General features: G+C 38.9%; 1 protein-coding gene across 1 annotated transcript in view; it reads right to left on the minus strand.

Annotated features, from left to right (window-relative positions):
- SLC9A6 (solute carrier family 9 member A6) overlaps window positions 1-23,570 on the minus strand; it is a 70,264-nt gene that overhangs the window by 38,510 nt on the left and 8,184 nt on the right. The window contains exons 2-6 of the mRNA XM_066248924.1: window positions 21,631-21,830; window positions 19,799-19,876; window positions 19,203-19,279; window positions 18,800-18,912; window positions 15,101-15,206 (exon numbers count right to left, since the gene is read on the minus strand). Coding sequence (XP_066105021.1) covers window positions 15,101-15,206; window positions 18,800-18,912; window positions 19,203-19,279; window positions 19,799-19,876; window positions 21,631-21,830 — 574 coding nt within the window. The remainder of the gene's footprint in view (window positions 1-15,100; window positions 15,207-18,799; window positions 18,913-19,202; window positions 19,280-19,798; window positions 19,877-21,630; window positions 21,831-23,570) is intronic.

Genomic DNA, 23,570 nt, shown 5'->3' on the forward strand with positions numbered 1-23,570 from the left:
TCTATAACCAAGGATCACAGAAGCCACACTGAGACTGGTAAGAAGGGCAGAGACACGGAAAGGATTGCCCCGTGCCCAGCAGTGAGCGGTGGCTGTGTGTCCACAGGGACTCTCACTGTGGGGGGGTGCCCTGAGAGGTGTGGGTCCTCAGGCCCAGGCCCAGAGCCCTACCTTAGAGCCCCAGAGCCTAGAAGCGGCACCCAGACAGCATTTGGTGGGGAAGAGCTGAGAGGTTTCTGTCTGCGAGAAAGAGACAAGAGCTCTTGGGAGATAGAGATTCTAGCTTAAAGGGCCAGCACAGGAAATCTCGTTCACAGTCACTTATCCAGGGCCCTAGAGGAGAGAGAGCTGCAAGGACTAGAGTTGCGTGAGGACAGTATGTCAAGTTGGAGGCCCAGGGAAAGACGCTGTGGGGGACAGCCACCAGAACCCCTTTATGCTGAGTCATTCTCCAATACTGCAGTTGCCATCTTCCTTGGGTGGAGCATCCCTCTCTGAGAGGCATCCGCCTGGGGGAAAGCAACTGCTCTGCCCTAGGAAGTCTCTCCTGTCCCACCCTATAGAGACTGGGAAGATCTGAGAAGTCAGGAAGCAGGGGGCATGTCAGTGACTCAGAAATCTGATGTGGGAGGCCACAGCTCCCCTGCATCCCAGCCTATGACTGGTGCTTCTGCCTCACAGGAGACTCAGTAGAAACTGTCTGGGCTGCCAGCCGACAAATCTCTGGGTCTCTGAGACCACACTCACTGGACTGCTGGAAGCCACACCCTACAGAGGTCTATGAAAAAAGTCTGGACAGACTAATACCTGGAGCCGAGGGGCGGAGCCACATACACCACCCTTCTTAATTTCTGAATTGCTGCACGTGCTAGACTCTGCCAGAGGTTTTTTTCAGTGGCCAAACCCAACAAGCAGCCAGCAGACAGAGGCTGCAAGAGAAGGGGCTCAGGGGACCTTGGCCTTTTTCTACCCTTCCCCCAGCCTAGAGAGGGTAAAAGCCAGACTTGGGTAGGCAGCTTGGTATATGCATGCGCATCTGGCCCAGCAGAGGCAGCCACAAACTCTAGATTGCTAGTAGCTCCAAGAATGTTGCTGAGGGCCTGTCACGGGCAGTGTTCTCACTGGTCTGTGCTGGGTTCCCTCCAGGGATGACCAAGGCTGACACATGCAGTGGCCAGCTACAGAAAACTTTGGTTTAGGACCTAACGACCCTTGCTGGCAGTGTGTCCTAAGAGAGAGCTCAACCAACCCCAGGCCCAGCTGAAGCGAGTTCCATTCTCTGTGGCCCTCACCTGCACAGCAGCTTGTGTGCATTGGATAGGGTGGAGCTTCACAGTAATCTGGCCTGGTGCTGGGTATCCTGCCCTGCTGGGCTAGGTTCTACAGGGGGAAGGGAGAGAGGCTTGCAGCATGGACATTTAAAGTATGGGTCCCCATGAACCTACTGTTCGGTAAACTCGAGGAGCTTAGCCACTCTCTGGGAGGGAGCACAGTCAGCTGAAGGGAAGGACTCTCTCAGTTCTCCTCTCTGAGACCAGGAGCTCACCAGCAGGAAGAACTTCTTTATAGAGGATTGTCAGCCCTACTCGATCTGAACCTGTTGATCACCTTGCTGCAGAGAAATAAAATTTGAGTATCCAGCAGTGGCTGAGGGATTAGGCTCTGGAGTAGGGGCCGCTTTCCTAATACTGTGCTCCTAACCAAGAGACCCCTGAAGTAGAAGGTCTCACTAACATTGTATTCACAAATTCTGCTGCACTAACTCTCCAAGCGTGCAACCTGTAGAGGGGTTTGTGGGGTGAGGCCAGTCTGAGCGCACATGACAGTCTTTCTACAGAAGACTCTGTGAGAAGACCAGGAAGCAGCAAAAAGAGGCGGAGCAGCTGAAAAGTAGAGGCAAATCTTACGAAGCTTGGGGCTTTTACAGAGCTATAATCATCTCTAAGCAGGAGGAAGATGAGCCTTAAACATGGTTTGGCCCCTCTCACACTACCCAGGCAAATAAAATGCAGACACAAACAGTGAACAGAGCAGTAGCTCCAGACAGGTAGCCCAAGGCAAGTTACAAACAACAGCTGATGCCAATCCAAGGAGACTCAGAACCAACACAGGCAGTAGTGGGTGAAAGACAGCACCAACCCTAGACTCAGCTAACTACACAAGCAGCACACACAAAGGAGTCTAGCACGCACCAGATACTGAAGAGAATAAATATGCCCAGCAGGACAGACACTGCACACTGTGTAATACACATGACCAAGGTTGACCCTTAGAGCCAAGCCATCCTAAAGGCACGAAAGGACCAACTGCATTCAATACTCACATACTACAGGAGGGTAAATACTACCCTCAAGAAACATACCTAGAGTAAGGAACTGAGGTGGCCTGGCAGCCAGTACCACTGAGCCCATTTTCCTCATAAAGATACCACAACAAATTTCAAAACCAGACAACGCTACCTAATACACAGAGTGGGCAGACAAAGAAATATGACCCAAATGAATCAACAAGAGAAATCTTCAGAAAAAAATAACTAAATGAAATGGAAGTAACCAAACTACAAAACACAGAGTTTAAAATAATTATTTTTAGGATGCTCAAGGATTTTAGAGCAACAATGGATGGTCATAATGAGCACCTAAATAAAGAGATAGCAAGCATCAGAAAGGACAGTGAAATCATAAAAAAGAACCAGTCAGAAATGACAAGTACAATATCAGAAATGAAGACTGTGCTAGAAGGAATCAACAGCAGGCTACATGAAGCACAGGATTGAATTAGTGATTTAGAGGACAAGATAAAGAAAAGCACAGAAGCAGAGCAGTGAAATGAAAAGAGGCTCAAAAAGATTGAAGAAACTCTAAGAGACCTTTGCAACAACATGAAGAGAAACAACATCTGCATCATAGGGGTTCCTGAAGGAGAAGAGAATGAACAAGGGATAGAGAACCTGTTTGAAGAAATCATAGCTAAAAATTTCCCTAAATTGGTGAAGGAAAGTCACACAAGTTCAAGAAGCACAGAGAGTCCCATTAAAGATGAACCCAGCAAGGCCTACACCAAGATACATCATAATTAAAATGCCAAAGTTAAGAGACAAAGAAAGAATACTAAAAGCTGCAAGAGAAAAGCAGTTAATTACTACAGAGGAGCCCCCATAAAGATGACTTCGGACATCTCAGCAGAAACACTTGAGGTCAGAAGGGATTGGCAAGAAATATTCAAAGTGATGCAAAACAAGAACCTACAACCAAGACTACTTTATCCAGTAAGGCTATTGTTTAAAATTGAAAGAGAAATAAGAAGATTCCCAAAGGAAAAAAAAAAAAAGACTCAAGGAATTAATTACAACCAAAGCAGTACTGCAAGAAATGTTATGGTGTCTGCTGTAAAAAGAGCAAAGGAAAAAAGGAATTGAGAGAAAGGACTGTAGGTTTAGAGAATAAGATGGCAATCAATAAGTATACATCAATAACCTTAAATGTAACCATTTAATGCTCCAATCAAAAGACATAGGATAGCTGCATGGATAAGATAACAGGTCCTGTACATATGCTGGCTACAAAAGACACACGTGAAAACAAAAGATACACATAGACTGAAAGTAAAGGGATGGAAAAAATGTTTCATGAAAATGGAAATACAAAAAAAGCTGGTGTAGCAATACTTATATCTGACAAAATAGACTTTAAAACAAAGGCTATAAAGTAAGAGATAAAGAAGGTCACTACATAATGATAAAGGGAGCAATCCAACAGAAAGATAAAACCAGTATAAATATCTATGCGCCTAATAGAGGAGCACCTAAATATATAATGCAGATTTTGATGGGCATAAAGGGTGAGATCAACAGTAATATTATAATAGTAGGGGATTTTAATACCCCACTAACATCACTAGACAGATCCTCAAGAAAGAAAATTAACAAAGAAATAGCAGACTTAAAGGACACACTAGATCAAGTGGATTTAATAGATATATTTACAACCTTTCACCCTAAAGCAGCAGAATATACACTCTTTTCAAGTGCTCATGGCACATTTTCTAGGATAGACCACATGTTAGGACACAAAACAACTCTCAATAAATTTAAGAAGATTGAAATCACATCAAGCATCTTCTCTGATCCCAATGCTATGAAACTAGAAATCAATAGAAAAACTGAATAACATTCAAACACTTGGAGGCTAAAAAGCATATTATTAAATAACAAATGGGTTAACAATGAGGTCAAAGAAAAAAATCAAAATATTTCTTGAAACAAATGAAAGTGAACATAAAACAACCCAAAATCTATCGGACACAGCAATAGCATTTCTGAGAGGGAAGATCATAGCATTACAGGCATACCTTAAGAAGCAAGAAAAAGCTCAAATAAACAACCTAACCCTGCACCTAGAAGAACTAGAAAAACAACAACAAATAAAGACCAGAGAAAGTGGAAGGAAGGAAATAATAAAGATCAGAGCAGAAATAAATGACATAGAGGCTAAGAAAGTAATATAATAGAGCAATGAAATCAAGAGCTGGTTCTTTGGAAAGGTAAACAAGATTGAACAAACCTTACACTACTAATAAAAAAAAAAGAGAACCCAAATAAATAAAATTAGAAATGAAAGTGGAGAAGTATCAACTGACACCACAGAAATACAAAGGATTGTAAGAAAATACTATGAAGATCTATATGCCAAAAAATTGAACAACCTAGGTGAAAAGGATAAATTCCTAGAAACATATAATCTTCTAAAACTCAATCAGGAAGAATCAGAAAATGTAAACAAACCTATTACAACAAATGAAACTGAAACAGTTATCATAAAACTCCCAGCAAACAAAAGTCCTGGACCAGATGACTTCATAGGGTAATTTTACCAACCGTTCAAAGAAGAACTAACATCTATCCTTCTCAAGCTATTTCAAAAAATTCAAGAGGAGGGAAGACTCCCAAACTCATTTTATGAGGCCAAGCATTATCTTCATTCCAATCCAGGTAAAGACACTACAAAGATACAAAACTATAGGCCAATATCCCTGATGAACATAGATGCTAAATTTCCCAACAAAATATTAGCAAACTGGAATCAGCAACACATCAAAAAGATCATGCATCATGATCAAGTGGGATTTATTCTGGAAGGAAAGGCTGGCACAATATTTGCAAATCGAGGAACGGGATTCATCACATAAACAAAAGGAAGGATAAAAAAAAAATCACATGGTTATATAACAGATGCAGAAAAAGCATTCAATAAAATCCAGCATCCACTTATGATCAAACCTCTCAGCAAAGTGGGAATACAGGGACAGCAAAGTGGGAATACAGGGAACACACCTTAACAAAATAAAGGTCATATATGACAAATTGACAGCCAACATCATACTCAATGAGCAAAAATTAAAAGCAATCCTCTTAAGAACAGGAACAGGCAGGGGTGCCCCCTTCAACCACTCTTACTCAACATAGTTTGGAAGTCCTAGCCACAGCAATCAGAGAAGAAGAAAAAATAAAAGGCATCCAAATTGAAAAAGTAGTAAAACTATCATTATTTGCTGATGACATGATACTGCACATAGCAAACACTCTCAGTCAAAAAAACTACTAGACCAGATAAATGAATTTGGCAAGGTGGTAGGATATAAAATTAATATTCAAAAATCAGTGACATTTTTATACACCAACAATAAACTGCCAGAAACAGAAATTAAGGAAACAATCCCCTTCACTATTGCAACAACAGCAGCAAAAAATAAAGTACCTAGGAGTAAATTTAACCAAGGAGGTAAAAGACTTGTACTCAGAAAATTATAAGACATTGAAAAAAGAAATCAAGGAAGATACATACAAGTGTAAGCAAATACCATGTTCATGGATAGGAAGAATAAACAATTAAAATGTCTATATTATCCAAAGCAATCTAGAAATTCAATGAAATTCCTATGAAAATACCAATGGCACACTTCACAGATCTGGAACCTATATTGCAAAAATTTATATGGAACCAAAAAAGAACCCAAATCTCCACAGCAATCTTGAAACTGAAGAAAAATTTTTATATTGGGTGATGGGTATACAATATAATCAATGCTATAGAAATGTTCACCTGAAACCTATGTATTCTTATTGATCAATGTCACCTTGTTAAAGTTAATTCTCTAAATCAAATTTAAAAAAAATAAAAAATAAAACGAAGAACAAAGTGAAAGGTATCACATTTCCTTACATCAAGTTATACTACAAGGACACTGTAATCAAAACATCTTGGTACTGGCATATGAACAGGCATACAGAACAATGGAACAGAACAGAGAACCCAGAAAGAAACTCATGCCTTTATGGTCAATTGATATTTGTCAAAGGAGGCAAAGGTATACAATGGAATAGACATTCTCTTTAATAAATGGTGCTGGGAAAATTGGACAGGTACATACAAAAAAATGAAACTGGACCACCAACTTACACCATTCACAAAAATAAACTCAAAGTGGATAAAAGACTTAAATGTAAGTCACAAAACCACAAAAATCTTGGAAGAAAACAGGCAGTAAACTCTCTGATATCTCTTGTGTCAATATTTTTCTGATATATCTCCACAGGCAAGTGAAATAAAGGATAAAATAAATAAATGGGATTATAGCAAACTAAAAAGCTTTTCCACAGCAACAGACAGCTTTAACAGAATAAAAAAACAACCCACACAATAGGAGAATATATTTGCTGATATATCTGATGAGGGGTTAATAACCAACATTTATAAAGAACTTCTAAAACTCAACACTAGGAAGGTAAACAACCCAATTAAAAAATGGGCAAAGGAACTGAATGGACACTTCTCCAAAGAGGACATACAGATGGCCAATAGGCATATGAGAAAATGTTCAACATCATTAATCATCAGAGAAATGAAAATTAAAACCACAATGAGATATCACCTCATACCTGTCAGAATGGCGCTCATTAACAAAACAACACACAATAAGTGCTGGCGAGGGTGTGGAGAAAAGAGAACCCTTCTGCACTGCTGGTGGGAATGCAGACTGGTGCAGCCACTGTAGAAAACAGTATGGTGCTTCCTCAAAAAATTAAAAATGGAACTGCGTTTTGACCCAGCTATTCCACTTTTAGGAATATATCCTAAGAATCCCAAATCACTGATTCAGAAGAAGAAATGCACTCCCATATTTATTGCAGCATTGTTTATAATAGCCAAGGTCTGGAAACAGCCCAAGTGTCTGTCAGTGGATAAGCAGATTAAAAAGCTTTGGTACATATACACAATGGAATACTACGCAGCCATGAAAAAGAAGGAACTCTTAACCTTTTGTGACAGCATGGATGGACCTGGAGATTATTATGCTAAGTGAAATAAGGCAGGCAGAGAAAGACAAGTATCATATGACCTCACATATATGTGGAATCTAATGAACACAGTGAACTGAAGAAGGGAATAGAGGCAGAGGCAGGGTCACAGGGAGCAGAGGGACAGCAGTCAGAGGGAAGGGGGATGAGGGGACAGGATCAGAGAAGGTGAAGGAATTAGTGAAATTATATATACAAAAGACAGAGATATAGATAATAGGACAGCAAATCCCAGAGGGAAAGGGGGAGGGAGGGAGAAGAAAGGCAGCAAAGGGTGTGTAGTGTGGGCATGTTGTTGAGGGGTGAGGGTGTTATATTGAGTGGGACACTTGAATCCATGTTAATATAATTTTAAAAATTAATAAAAATAATTTTTAAAATATAAGAAAAATTAAAAAAAGAAAAAATAATAAAATGAATTTTAAATTTAGAAAATGAGCAGAGAACCTGAAGAGAGGACTCAGTGAAAAAGGTGAAGGGATTAAAGAGCAACAAAAACACCAAAAAAACCTGACAGATAAGAACAACAGTCTGGTGATTATCAGAGGAAAAAAGGGAGCAGGGGAGGTAGAAGAGAGAAAGGGAGGATAAATGGTGATGGAAGGAAATGTGACTGGGGTGGTGAACACACAATAGATATACAAATGATGTATTACAGAGTTGTACACCTGAAACCTGTCTAATTTTATTAACCAAAAGCCACCCCTTAATAAATTGTTTAAAAGCTGCTTATAAACTTTTTACTCCTATTAATAACAGTGTGAAAAACAAAGTTGTGCTTTTTAAAGATTTTGGACTATTTCCTTGTGCTATTCCTAGAAATATGGTGTTACTACACCCACGGCTCTTTCTGTACACTGCACGACTGCTTTCACATCCATTGGCCTAGAAACTCTACTTCTAAAAAAATCATACAGATATAATCTCAAGAATTAACATAGATTTACACATACATATTGTAAAGCCAGTAGCCACGGCTACCATCACAGCCGCCTGGCCCATGCAGGTTCACATTTGATTCTGACAGACGGTAATGAAACAACGGAGCCAAGAACCGGTGGGCCATCACCTTTAATCCTAGCTTGCACCCGGCGGGCAAGAAATACATACAGTGGGAAAACACTTCCCTTTCCATTCAAGGCTCCCAAAGCCACTGACTTATCCGGAGTTTCCTAGAATCAAAGGTTTCTACCTCACCAGCCTTATTCACCTCTGTTCCCCATCTCCTTCTCCTGTACAAACTGATTCTTCTTCAGCACTCTGCCATCTTGGCTGCTTCTCCCTTCCTTCACGTGGCCTTTCTCTGCTCTCCTCCTGCATGGGCTCCTGTGCCCCATTTTATAGTGTAGAAATCAAAGCCTTTAATCCGATATACAAACAAGGAAGTCTCTGATATAAAGTCACTTAGGGTAGGAAAGGCTTAGCCTTAAAACTAGGCCTTAAGCTATAACGACCCTGCCTGCTTACAGCCTGTCTCCCACACCCAGTGCAAACTATAAGTGAGTAAACATATATATCATATTTACAAACTTATTTGACCAACACATATGTTCATGTAGTATTATTCACAATAATACAATATTAGAAAATGCCAAATATTAATTAACAGAGGACTGAAGAGATAAATTTGAGGTGCATTCTTAACAATGGGATAATAGAGGTATTAATATATAGTGCAATGTCCAAGGGAAAAAAACACATTACAGAAAGTATATACACTCTATGTCTTTTCATGTTTAAAATGACTAATATATTTATATGTATGTTAATTCCTAATGGGAAAAGTCTGGATGAAAACCTTAATCATAATTATTTTTGAGAGCTGAAATTTCAAAAATTTCTTATTTTCTAAGTGAAATCCTTTGAATTTTTGTTACAAATGTATTAATTTTGTTATCATAAACAATGAATGAAAATAAAATGCAAAAGAGTAGGTGATACCAATTTCAATGTTAACACCAATGTAGTTTTATGACACCAGGGTTTCTCAGTCTGGCATTATTGATATTAGGGCCAGATAGGTATCTATCTGCTGGGTGGTGGGTGTTTTCCTATGTACTTACGGGTATTTAGCAGTACCCCTGCCTGGCCTCTACTCACCAGATGTGAGCAGCAAGTTCCTCCCATTCCTGACAACAAAAAAGTTGACAAATGCTGCCAAATATCCCCCCCAGGCAGGGAGACAAAATTGCCTCCAGTTAAGAATGACTGCACTGGACCATTAACAGCTGTAACTATTTTCATTAATAAATTCTTCTTCTTAACTGAACAGGTAAAGCTGGTGATATATTTTAACATGTATGAGTTCAATTAGTTTGTCATATTTGTTTAGTCACTGTACTTCCTTCTTTATAAAATGTACATGACCCTAAAACATATTTTAAACTAGTCTGAATTTAGGTCTTCAGGCTCATTACGATACATCCATCAGAATAGAATGCAACTTAGATCTTATCTCTAACTGGATAAATATACAGTGGTACCTTGAGATAAGAGTTTAATTCATTCTGTAACCGAGCTCATAAGTCATTCAACTCATATATCAAACAAATTTATCCCATTTAAAATAACTGAAATGATTTAATCTGTTCCAGCCCTGTGAAACATCCCCAAAACATTCTAAATTATGAAAAAAGACATTTTTAATTAAGAAACATACATGTATACTTAGTTACCAATGCATAACAAAATATATGAAATAAAAGAAAAAATGTTATTTAGTACTGTATTCTTACCTTGGGTACAGACGAGTGCGGTTAACGGAGTTGAATGGCGGAGGAGGAGGGAGGGAGGAAGGGATGCAGGCACTGTAGACACGTAAACTAAAACTGCACTTTCTTAACACTAAATGTAAACTAAAACTGCACTTTCTTAACCTAAATGTAAACTAAAACTGCACTTTCTTTACTTAAAATGAAACCACAAAAACTTAATTGTAAAAAAATGCACTTTCTTAACTTTAAACTTAACTTAAGCTTAACATTAAGTATTTTTCATTTAATCATCACCTGTTCTTGCCTTTTTGGCTGCACCTTCGGCACTTTCACTTGAAGGACTTGAATAAAAATCTATCCAAAGAGGTTTGCTTTTGCCTGCCTTTTAAAATGTTACGGAAATGTGACGAACAAGTGTCATTAAAAAGTGCTGAAGCACAATCAGTTGAAACTTTTCCTGGGTGTTTCTTTTCAATGAAACTTGAAAGCTTCTTGCACATTGCCAGCATGTCTTTAATTTCACTTGTAGAAATCACTTCCTCCAACTCTACCTCTTCCTCACTACTAATCTCTTGCAGAAGCTCCACATGTTGCATCATCTGTAGCTCCTTCAACTCCTCAGTTGTGAGTTCCTCCTCATGTTCCTCAATGAGCTCGTTTACGTCACCCTCATCTACCTCCAGACCCATCAACTTTCCGAGGGACACAATCTCCTCCAACACTTCTACCTCGGTCTCAGTCTCTGGTTCAAATCCTTTGAAGACCCTATCTGCAACAACACCAGGCAATAACTTTTTCCATGCCGAGTTCAAGGTTCTTCTTGTAACCTCTTGCCATGCCAAGTCAATAATGCGTAAACATATCACGATGTTGTAGTGATCTTTCCAAAACTCTTGAAGGGTTACATTTGTATTCTCAGTCACCTCAAAGCATTGGCAGAACAAGTGCTTTGTGTAAAGCTTTTTAAAGTTGGAAATGACCTGCTGATTCATAGGTTGCAAGATTGAAGTTGTGTCGGGTGGGAGGTAGAGGACTTTCACAAATTTGAACTCATCGAGAATTTCATCTTCAAGACCAGGTGGGTGGGCTGGAGCATTATCAAGGACTAGTAATGCTTTCATCGGGAGTTTATTTTCTTGAAGATATTTCTTCACTGCAGGACTAAAGACGAGATTTACCCATTCAATAAAAAACTGCCATGTAACCCATGCCCTAGCTTTGGTGCACCACATAACCTGCAGTTTTTCTTTAAGAATCTTGTGAGTCTTAAAGGCTTGGGGATTTTCGGAATGATACACTAGCAGTAGCTTTACTTTACAGTCAACATTAGCATTTGCACACAATGCAAGGATCAGACGGTCCTTCATGGGATTATGGCCTGGCAGCTTCTTCTCCTCTGCAGTGATGAAAGTCCTCTGGGGCATTTTTTTCCAGAACAATCCTATTTCGTCACAGTTGAAAACTTGTTGGGGGATGCAGCCTTCCTTTGCGATAAGCGCAGCAAAACATGTGATGTACTCCTCAGCTGCCTTACGTCAGCACTCACAGCTTCACCATGCCTCACCACCAGATCTCTTCTTGAAATTTTCAAACCAGCCATGACTTGCCTTAAATGTATCTTCTGCTGCCTCTTTTGAAGTTGATAGTTCTTTCTTCTTCAAGTCGCCGTAAATAATACGTGCCTTTTTGTATATTACAGTCTCCGTCACTATCTCCTGCCAGCTCTTTCTCTTTCACCCACACCAGCAGAAGCTTCTCCATTTCTTCATGGATATTTGTCCTTAACTGGGATCGAATTGTAGTTCCTTTAGCTGGATTTGCACTTTTGATGGAATCCTTTTGTTTAAGGATGGTACAAATTGTAGATGTATTGCGGTCGTACAGCCTTGCCAGTTCAATCACTCATACACCACGCTCATGTTTTTCTATTATTTCTTGCTTTACTTCTATCGACATCATTCTCTTCTTTTTCTCAGCACTGTCCTTTACATTCACTTTCTTTGGCCCCACGATAGCACAGAAAAAAAGTTAGTAAAAAATGCAAAAATGGTGCAAGAATGAGTACAGCACACAAAATTTGACATGATTCTACGGGTAACACGTGAGAAAGAACGAGATGCTGGTGTTGTGCTGCTAATACTGGACCTATGCGCCAATGCACCAACTAGCGGCAACTTCCCAAATCACAACTCATATCTTAGAATTTTGCTCGGATCTTGAACAAAAATACAGACCGAGTTGCAGCTCGTATCTTTAAAAAAAAAAAATTGTATGTTGGTCTGCTCGTATCTCAAGGTACCACTGTACTCAACTGTAGGAGTATATACAGATGTGCCTCAGACAGTGATGGACGAAGGAACCAGTTTCACTCCACCCTCACCAGATTAAAAGTATTAACATTAACAAAAGAAGTACTGCTCATCTAACATGACCAAAAACAACAACAAACAAACAGAAGCAATTTCCAACATCACTTCAAGAATGGTTGCCTTATTAACCTATTCATTGCCAAATGGAAGTCCTTCAGAATGGGGTTCCCCCATTTATGCAAGGTTGCTTTACAGAATATACACATAAGAAAATCATTAAACTAACAAGACTCAACACAAAGTAGACTATTTCTATCTAACATACTTTAAAAGGCAAGTGACAGAGATAACCGACATATCGTCAAGCACTGCAGCTAGTTACCTCTCACAGCCAGCAACAGACTGATTTTCCTTCAACTTTTGGGCAGAAACTCATTTGCTCGCCTACCCTAAGACACCCACACAGCTGACAGTTTCCTCGACATGATACCCTCTAGATACAGCCCTTCTCCACTAGAGTGCCACCAAACTATGTAATGAGTTAAATCATCTCCTATGGATCTAGAATAGTACTAGCTACGCACCATCCTTAGGAGAACTGAGAAAGGAATCACTCTGATCATTCTCTCTGTAAGACTTATATTCTCTCCCAGAACCCTGTTTGAGAAAGGCTACAACAGAAGGATCATGGCCCATTGTGAGTTCTTTTCCCTTTAACACTATTCAACTGTTCTTTCTTAAACTCGCGGGAAATAAGTTATTTTACTAATGGAAAAACTAAGGCACAGTGCACATCAGTTTCCGATGGGACCAGAACAGAGATTTTTCTGAGTTTTCATCCATTAGGCAATGAGGAAGGAATACTTATTAGCAAGATGACTAAATAGCAGAATAATTATCTAAGATTGGGGAATTGATGCTAAATCACTGCCTATACCTTACTCTTTTCATCTGATGATCTTACATGTTTCTATGTACTAAAAGCTTCAACAATCATTGTAGTTCTATTTATTTTTATAACACTTAATAACCACACTATCCCTTCAAATAATATAAAACTTTTACTTTGTACTTATGGTCATTCAAGGTCCATACGGTCTATATCAATATTAGTTCTAGCCTTTATGCTTTATTTCTTAAATTTATATTAGCTGCAGAAAGCTGCAAACACGTCTGGCAACAAATATTGGCAGAGCAGATGGAATTTACACATATCATACTCACCAAAAAAGATTTTATCTTTTACATATCTTTATATACAACATTTGAGGGCTTAGTAGAAAGGATAATTTTCTACTTTGCAGTAAGACAATTGGGCCACTATAGCTATGCAAACCAGAGTCAGTGACTGATTACTCTTTGATAGTTAATACAGTGTAAATGAAGGAGAGAAATAAAACCAAAGAAAGAATGTGGGCTTTCCCTTTTCTCTCCGAGCAGTCTGGTATGGAAGAAAGGCAAATATCTGTGGGGTTAGAGATTTGCTTAGTAGGAACAGGTGGCAGGACTGAGCTCATGAGATCGAGACCCCTTCTCTTACCTGCAAACACCTTCTAACAACATGTACAGTAAGTTCTAGAATTACATTCTTATTGCTCATTTCAATCATTGTCTTTCAAAGGTGTATTAACACTTCTAAAAATAAAAAAAACATGTTTCTGAAATGATTACATTAATAGAAATACAAAGTAAACTACAATGACATATTTCTCAATCATCAAATTAGCAAAATACAAATATCTTACAAATAGTCAGTTGGTGAAGCTACAAGGAAAAAGGCACTTCAATAATTTAGTGGTTAAAGTGCAAATTGGCATAATTCATTTGATGGGAAATTTAACCCACTAATCAATCATACTAATGGAAACTTATCCTACCAATATACCTATGCATGTATAAATCAGGTAAGTTCAAGTTTAATCACTGTAACATTACTTGGGATAGCAAAGGATTGAAAACTTTGTTTCCAACAATAGGGGACTGATTAAATAAACTATAGTTCAGTTCACAGTACAGTATATAGAACACTATGTAGCTGAAAACAAAGATTGAGAAAACTCTGTTTTGATATATATAAAGATCTCCAGAATACAGTTATGTAAGAAAAAGCTAGGAATAGAACATCTATAGCATGCTACATTTAAAATAAGAGTATTAATTCATATATGTGCCTGCATATGAATAAAGAAATACTAAAGATACACAAGAAACTAATAAAAATAGTAACATAAAAGGGGCTGGGGGGGTCCAATGGATGAGAACAGGAGTAAGAGTCTGACATCAACATTTATCTTTATATATCGTTTTGATTTTTGAATCATGTGAATATATTACTTATCAAAATTTTATTTTAATTCAAAAAATAAAATGTGCATATTTTAATGATAGAACAGAAAATAAAATTATGTGTATGTGTGTGTATGTGTATACTACAATCACAACTATGTAAAAATACCATGCCTAGAAAAAACAATAAAAGGAAATGTCCTAGAATGTTTATAGTAATTGTCTTTAGACGTTAGGAGCATGTATTTTTTTCTCCCTTTCTTGTCCCTATGTTTTCCATGTTCTCTGTAAGCATGCATTTTTGCAAGAGGAGAAGAATGCCTCATTTTCTCAAGTGTTTCCATTCATAATGCACTTCATTCAATAAGTGACTTTCCACAGCTAGTACCCTAACATTCAATATACAGAATATAATAAGAAAACAAACAACTTACGAAGACAGCACTATGGCAACAGCATCATTGAGGACACTTTCACCAAAAAGAAGTGCATAGAGTTCAACATCAACTTGAAGCTCGTGGAATATGGCAAGAACAGTCACTAGCAAGTAGAAAGAGTCAGAGGAATATTTAGACATCACAAATATAACATATTCCCCTCTATAGATGATAATAATCGTTATTTAGTAATTCATTTCTTTGTCTTAGAATTCAATCTTAATAAACATTCTCTTACCTTATTAAAGATTCAGTAATTTTATGTCAACATTTTTATTTTTTTATAGTTTTATTTAGACAAATAATTTTAACGGGGTGACATTGGTCAGTTAGAGCACATACATTTAGAGAAAACATCTCCACATCATTTCGACATTCGATTATGTTGTATACCCACCACCCAAAGTCAAATCATCCTCCCTTTCATTTGGTTTTCTTTATGCCCCTCCCCTCCCCCACCCCCCCTGTCTCCTCCCTTCCCCTCCCCCATCCCCCGTCTCCTCCCTTCCCCTCCCCCACCCCCTCCCTCTCTGTCTCCTCCCTTCCCCTCCCACACACCCTCCCTCTCTCTGTCTCCTCCCTTCCCCTCCCCCTGGTAACCACTGCACTCTTATTTATGTCAATATTTTTATTTTCTCTAAATGTGTACCTACAACATCTCCTTCCTCTCTCTTACAAACAGCTACAAATAACCTTGGAAGCCTACATTCTTCATGCAAATGCTAATAATCTTGTTGTGTACATTTCTTTTTCATAAGGAAGATATTCAGAATTTGTTATAGATCAGGTGATCATTATATTTGAAGAATAATGTTATGGAAAACATTTCATGCTGCAAACTTAATTTTTTTTCTTGGAGCCTTACAACTCACTTCTGTTCGACTTGTAAATTTTAAGCACACTGGCTTAGCAAAGACAGTAGGAAATGAAAACACAGGTTTACTTTTTGACCAGAATTACAGCTGCTATATTTAACTTAATAAGAAGCCAGCTATCATGCTATTACAGCATAAGAAGAAAAAACCTTCCTTCAGGGAACAATTATATGAAAATTCTTAGGAAATAATATGGGATTGAAGTTGCATTATAACTTTAATTGCTGAGTCCCATATAACTCATTCACTAAAAAAACCTAAGTAGACATGAAAGATTATTATAACGAAAGACAGGAGAACCTCTTCAAATGCCAACCAAAAACACAGGAGACTTGCATTGAAAAGATCCAGTTTCTACTGCAAAGCATTTCATCTGGAATGTACTGATACCAAAGATTACCAAAAGAAGGAGAGCAGGAGGGCGGGAACAATGCTGCAGAATTTTAAAAAGAGAACTTTCTAGCAAGGGAACAATTGCAAAATAAAAAGAATTGTTACAGGGGCACATGTCTTTATAATTCAGAATAAATAAAACTATCCAATTTTATATAAACAAAAGTTTCACGTGGACCATTCAGACAATACTCCCACCAAAACAAAACTAGAAGGTTGAAGCAATGTGGCCAGTCCTATTGACTTAAATTTCTCAGAGGTTTTAAAAAGTCACTGAGGACCTTGCTTCTGGTGAAGACACAGAAAACAGAGACCACTGGCTACTTAACCATCTTATCTTCATATTGATAATGGAAACAGTTACAAATTATAAGGTGACAGTCTTGATGGTCTTTAAGGAAACATTTTGATTTTCAGTTTTAAAGATTCTAAACTATACAAAATGCATCTCTAAAATGTCTTATCTTTTAAAATAATCTCTTACATAGTGTAAAACATATTTTCCTATCTTCTTTTTATTTTTCTTGTGTGACAGAGACAGAGATAGAGACAAGAGAGGGACAGACAGGGACAAACAGAGAGGAAGGGAAAGAGATGAGAAGCATCAATTCTTCATTGTGGCATCTTAGTTGTTCAATGATTGCTTTCTTTTATGTGCCTTGACCAGGGAGGCTGCAGTAGAGTGAGTGACCCCTTGCTCAAGCTCGCAACCTTGGGCTCAAGCCAGCGACCTTTGGGCTCAAGACAGCAACCCTACACTCAAGCCAGCGACCCCACACTCAAGCCAGATAAACCCGCCCTCAAGCCGGGGACCTCAGGGTTTTGAACCTGGGTCCTCCGCATCCCCGACTGATGCTCTATCCACTGTGCCACCACCTGGTCAGGCTGTTTTCCTACTTTCTCTAATTCCCTGTGTTATCAGGGTTAACACAGAAATTGAGAGATAACCTCAGGACCCTATCTTTAATGATGCTGGATGGCAAGAGAAGGCGATTAATATACAAAGTCAAAAGGTACAACAGAACAAATCTCTACCAAGGTCCTAAAGTCTAGTAAAATAAAACTTGCACCTTTCGTTCAAAGCCTGCAATATCTATCCCTATACCTACCTCTTCAGTCTACATATTCTCTAACAATCTACTTTGTAGCTGTTTGGCCCACCTATACTATATTTGGAAAACTACAACCTATCTCAGTGCAATTAAATTCATTCTTCAGCTGTGCTAATACCAAAATTATTTTAAAATTATGAGGCCAGCCTGGCCAGGTGGTGGCGCAGTGGATAGAGCGTCGGACTGGGATACCGAGAACCCAGGTTCGAGACCCCAAGGTTGCCAGCTTGAGTGCGGGCTCATCTGGTTTAAGTAAAAGCTCACCAGCTTGGACCCAAGGTCGCTGGCTCGAGCAAGGGGTTACTGGGTCTGCTGAAGGCTCCCGGTCAAGGCACATATGAGAAAGCAATCAATGAACAACTAAGGTGTCCAATGAAAAACTAATGATTGATGCTTCTCATCTCTCTCTGTTCCTATCTGTCTGTCCCTATCTATCCCTCTATCTGATTCTCTCTCTGTCTCTGTAAAAAAAAAAAAAATTATGAGCCCAATTTTATAAAAACAATCCTTTAATGTATATTAAAGTGCACCAACAACCCAAAAACCACAACTGTAGTAGCACAATTACCTTCTAAGAATTATTTAAAAACCTTTCGTAACCTTAAGTGTAAACTGGTGAATGCAAACAGAAGATTTTTAGGGAACTGGTTCTCTAGAAACTTAAAAGGAAGTATATAATTAATACTCATTTTAATTAATCTAGTTCATCTCCTATACCTAATTAATAGGAATAGAGACCAACATAGAATTTTTTTTTTTTAGTGAGACAGAGAGAGGAACAGAGACAGGAAGGGAGAGATGAGAAGCATCAGTCCTTCATTGTGGCACCTTAGTTGTTCATTGATTGCTTTCTCATGTGTGCCTTGATGGGGGGGTGGCTATAGCAGAGCAAGTGACACCTTGCTCCAGCCAGAGACCTTGGGGTTATGTCTTTGATCCCATGCTCAAGCCAGATGAACTTGTGCTCAAGCCAGAGCCCTCAGGTTTCGAATCTGGGTTCTCTGCATCACAGGCCGATGCTCTATCCACTGTGCCACCACCTGGTCAGGTGACCAACGTAGAATTCTGAAGAGAACACTTTGTCTAAACAACATCAGATTGTGGACCAATAACAGGCAAATGTAATAAAGTAAGAAAAAAATGTGTGCATAAACCAAAGGGAACCATGAATTTCATTTTTTTTTTCTCCACAACTGGACGGTAGAGTATTACTGGAAGTAGCTAATCATGAAATCTGCACCTCAAAGGAACAATTACTCACATATGTTTGCCAGCAAAACAATGTTTCTTAAGCTTCACTCTCCTGTAAAACATACCTGGGTCAGTTGCTGATACGATGGCCCCGAACAGCAAGCAATCTGTAAAGTAAAAATCTCCCGCAAGTTGGCCCGTCACTTTCATCAGGGTCACGCAGCCATACATTATTGACCTGCGCAATAAACATATTTCTACTTTAGAAGAAATATCAACTGTTAAAGAAATTAGAATACAGTAAAAACAAGAAGATGGGTATGCTGTAGTACTCTGTGACTAACCCTAAATAATTCATGTCTTTAAATATGGCTATACCCTAGCCTTAAGGAAAACTCAAATGACTTACCTATGTGATTGCATTTTACTGAAAAGTCCTTGGATATACAATACTGCATAAATCAAATATGCACTATTTTAAAGTTATAATTTGAAAGCTGAAAAGTGTTTTAAACTTCAAGTACTTACCCAATTACGAAACAAGAAATTGCTGTTCCAAGAAAAGCATACGCTAGAATAGACCCAAGATTTCGAAAGAAATGTCTCTGACAAAAGAAAAGGTTATACACCATGTTAGAAAACTTTCCAATTATTTGAAAAAGAAAATATTTTCTGTTCTAGTGTGCTGTGGTAATATTAAATGCCTTCTTCATTAAAGGAAATAAGATAATTTTTGTACAGACATAAATTTCAGCATCTGAAAAGGATAAGGAGCCCTGGCCAGGTGGCTCAGTGGATGAAGTATCACACTGCCTGCCGCACAAGACCAAGGCTTCCATCCCGGCTTAGGCACATATGAGAGACAATCAATGAGGACACAACTGGAGGAAGCAAGGAGGGGGAGCAATGATCTGATGCTTCACTCTCTCTCTTCCTTTCTCCCTTCCCTCTCCTTTCCTCTCTCTCTCTCTGTCTCAATCAATAGAAAAATTAAAAAAAAAAACAGATAAGAAGAGAAAAGGGAGGGAAACCTGGAAAGAACTATCTGTTTCTGAAGTGTCAATAATGGTAAAGCCCATGAAGTTTAAGCTTGTTCAAAATATATGAAATACAAAAGCACTTACTCTTTTCAGACTATATCCTGCATAAAATATGATCGGAGGAAGTAATATGTTGAAAAATACTTCCGGATCAAAAGTAACCTGTTAAAATAAAGAGTTCTTTTAGATGAATTCTCTTAGAAAACTTCATAGTACGTCATGACACTATTAAAAGGAAAAAAAGAAATGTTAGACCGGTGAAAGGTAAGAATCTTACTGTGGTAACTGAAAAATATTTCATATAGGACATCTGCTGTTTCACTTCTCAACCAAATGACAAGCACATAGATTTGGATCAACCAGTTAACCCAGATCTGGGAAGAAGTGTGTTAAAATCCTCTATTAAAAAGCTTAGGAATAAGAGAAAGCATGAACATGTTCTTGCTTTAAATAATAGAGACCCGGAACTGGTGACAAAATACAGGGGATGGCATTACAGTTGGCAAGAGGGAAGAGACTTCTTGCCTAGGTAACACCACTAAAAGTATATAACGTAATATTATGGTAAAAAGTTTCTGCACAAATCATCTCTAGTCCCGACAGTCCATTTCTTTTCATAATTATTGCCTAGAACATCGTTCCTAAGGCTGTAGTAGGATGTGACATAAACACAAAGCACCTACACACATACCCATCCTACAAGTTCCTTTACCCGAACTTTTAAGGAACTGGAGTTTTCCACAGGTAGGAGGAACCCTTGCTGCAAAAGAAAGTCACATACAAAGTTTTATTTTTTTTTATTTTATTTTTTTTTTCATTTTTCTGAAGCTGGAAACAGGGAGAGACAGTCAGACAGACTCCCGCATGCGCCCGACCGGGATCCACCCGGCACGCCCACCAGGGGCGACGCTCTACCCACCAGGGGGCGATGCTCTGCCCATCCTGGGCGTCGCCATGTTGCGACCAGAGCCACTCTAGCGCCTGGGGCAGAGGCCACAGAGCCATCCCCAGCGCCCGGGCCATCTTTGCTCCAATGGAGCCTTGGCTGCGGGAGGGGACGAGAGAGACAGAGAGGAAAGTGCAGCGGAGGGGTGGAGAAGCAAATGGGCGCTTCTCCTGTGTGCCCTGGCCGGGAATCGAACCCGGGTCCTCCGCACGCTAGGCCGACGCTCTACCGCTGAGCCAACCGGCCAGGGCTGTTCATACAAAGTTTTAAAAAGCACTCAAGATGGTCAGGAACACAGTCAAGTAGTTATAACAGCCCAGTCCTGCCGATGTGGAATACAGAAGTGGAGGCAAATGGCGGACACAGAGAGTCTGCGGAGCTTCAGGAATCGGAACTATGAGGGTGACAGGAAAAAGCAGCTCCAAGAATGTCTGGGAGCCGGGTTGGTAAAACTGCAACCCAAGGTCCTCCCATAAAGCTTTATGTACAGCGTGGTACGATGACTGATAATCAGACTGAGGCCCCTGAAGTTGTGCCAGATTATGAATCAAAGATTAACCTGTCCTCAGCATAGAATAACATGAAGGCAAGAAATAATTCAAAGAGACATTAATAGAACATTCTAGGTGTTGTCAACTCAGTGTGCTGAAGTATTATAAACTTTAAGGACCATATGTAAATTGAAAGAAACATTATAAATTCTGTTTAATTCTCTACTGGTCATCATTTATTACAATTGCAAACACCACAGTGAAATAAAAGGGGTTACAGTACATAACCTCAATCAGAAAATGAAATGTACAGATATGGTCATTACTCTGCATTGCATTACATTCCTTGAGCTTTTACGCCATTTTAAAAGACTATTTTAAATACCATTAACATTCATTATTTATTTTTCTTCTGAGTGACTTTGCTTCTAGTTATACACATTTAAAAAAATAAAAATTCCCTTTAACTGAGAACTTACCTTTCTAAGCATCTCGTTATCTTGAACATTATTGAGTTCATGTGAACTAATTTCTCCTTTTAGTGTATACTCATAAAACTTTCCACTAACATTGACCAATAAGGTAGCTGGGCTGGACTGCACTTCACAGCTCAGGGTCACATTATTTACATCACTTGGAACATGAATTCCATATCGAAGCACAAGTCCCACAAAGAGACCTGCAAATAATAAAAGAACAATATTAGCTCTTCTTTCAGACAGAGGCTACTTCTTTTGTACTCTACACACATCTTTTGAGTAGATAAGAGAAGCTTTCTTATGACAGTCCCCTGTGGTTCGGAACCAATTTTTAGACCAAATGCAGTTACATTTTGAAGTTTTACTAAATTCACAAATCTTTTTTTAAAAGATTTTTTATTTATACATTTTAGAGAAGGGAGAGAGAGGGATAGAAAGGGAGAAGGAGGGAGAGGGAGAGAGAGGGAGAGAGAAGGAGGAAGGGAGAGGGAAGAAGGGAGAGAGAGAGAAGGAGAGGGAGGGAGGGAGAGGGAGGGAGGGAGAGAGAGGGAGGGAGAGAGAGAGAGGGAGGAAGAGAGAGAGAGAGGGAAAGGAGGGAGGGACTGAGAGAGAGGAACAGAGAGAGAGAGAGAGCAGGAGAGAGAGGAAGGGGAGGAGCAGGAAGCATCAACTCCCATATGTGCCTTGACCGGGCAAGCCCAGGGTTTCGAAACAGCAACCTCAGTGTTGCAGGTCAACACTTTATCCACTGCGCCACCACAGGTCAGGCTAAATTCACAAATCTAAGAACCCAACATTCATATAATCCAGTGAGACAGGAGGCAAAAACATTCCCTAAGGTAAGAGCACATATCATTGCATCTCTACATTAAGATGTGAGTAAGTGGTTAGGAAGATAACAAAATGAGAAAATACCTTCAAATAATCTGTACACAGCAAACGCTCCAAGGCAGCCCAACCTGACAGTTTAATTGTATTAGAAATATGTTTACCACCTCCATCCATCAATTCACAAGACTGTTAAACACACACATATCTCAAGTTACTCCTACAGCACGTGGTTGGCCAAATACTGCACATTAAAAATTAGAAAGGCAATAATATTTGTAGATTGATTGAATTCTCATACTATTACAAGGTCAGATTTTAATTTTAAAATAGATGCTTCAAAATAAAAAAATGGAATAAAAGTCCTGAATCGGGTACTATGATATCAATAGATTGATAATTTTGCCTGGATCATTATAATGATATTCAAATACATGTAATGTTCTAGGTATTATAAACCTATATTGACCAAACAGTTTAATAACGGCTTTATTGATATATAATTCACAAACCATAAAGTCTACCCTTTTAAAGTGTACAACTCAGTGGCTTTCAGTATATTCAAATAGTTATATATTGATCACTACTATCTAATTCAGAAACATTTTCACTGCTCCAAAAATAAACCCCATACCTATTGGCAGTCACTCTCCATTTCCCCTTCCCTAACTGCCAGCCCCTGGCAACCACTAATTTCTCTTCTTCTATAGCTTTGCCTATTCTGAACATTTCACACAAACAGAATGATACAATATGTGATCTTTTGTCTGCCTTCATTCACTTATATGTTTTAAAGGTTTATCCACATTGTAGCATGAATCAGAACTTAATTCCCTTTTATGGTCAAATACTATTTTATTATATAAATATACCTCAACTGAAAATTAACTTCTAGAACTTTCTGTAACTCTAAGATGTACAATATACCCCTATTAGTTACAATCTACCTTCCTGCCTTGTTTCACTCTAACCAGCCGACCATTTTTTAATACATGTGAATGGAGGACCATGCTAAGCAGGGCGCCAGGGTTCAGAGATGAAAACAACATCCCTCCTCCAAGTAGCTCTCAGTTAACTGAGCAAAAACACTGCATGAACAATTATAGTATACA

The sequence above is a fragment of the Saccopteryx bilineata genome, chromosome X (assembly GCF_036850765.1).
Source record: "Saccopteryx bilineata isolate mSacBil1 chromosome X, mSacBil1_pri_phased_curated, whole genome shotgun sequence".
NCBI lineage: Eukaryota > Metazoa > Chordata > Mammalia > Chiroptera > Emballonuridae > Saccopteryx > Saccopteryx bilineata.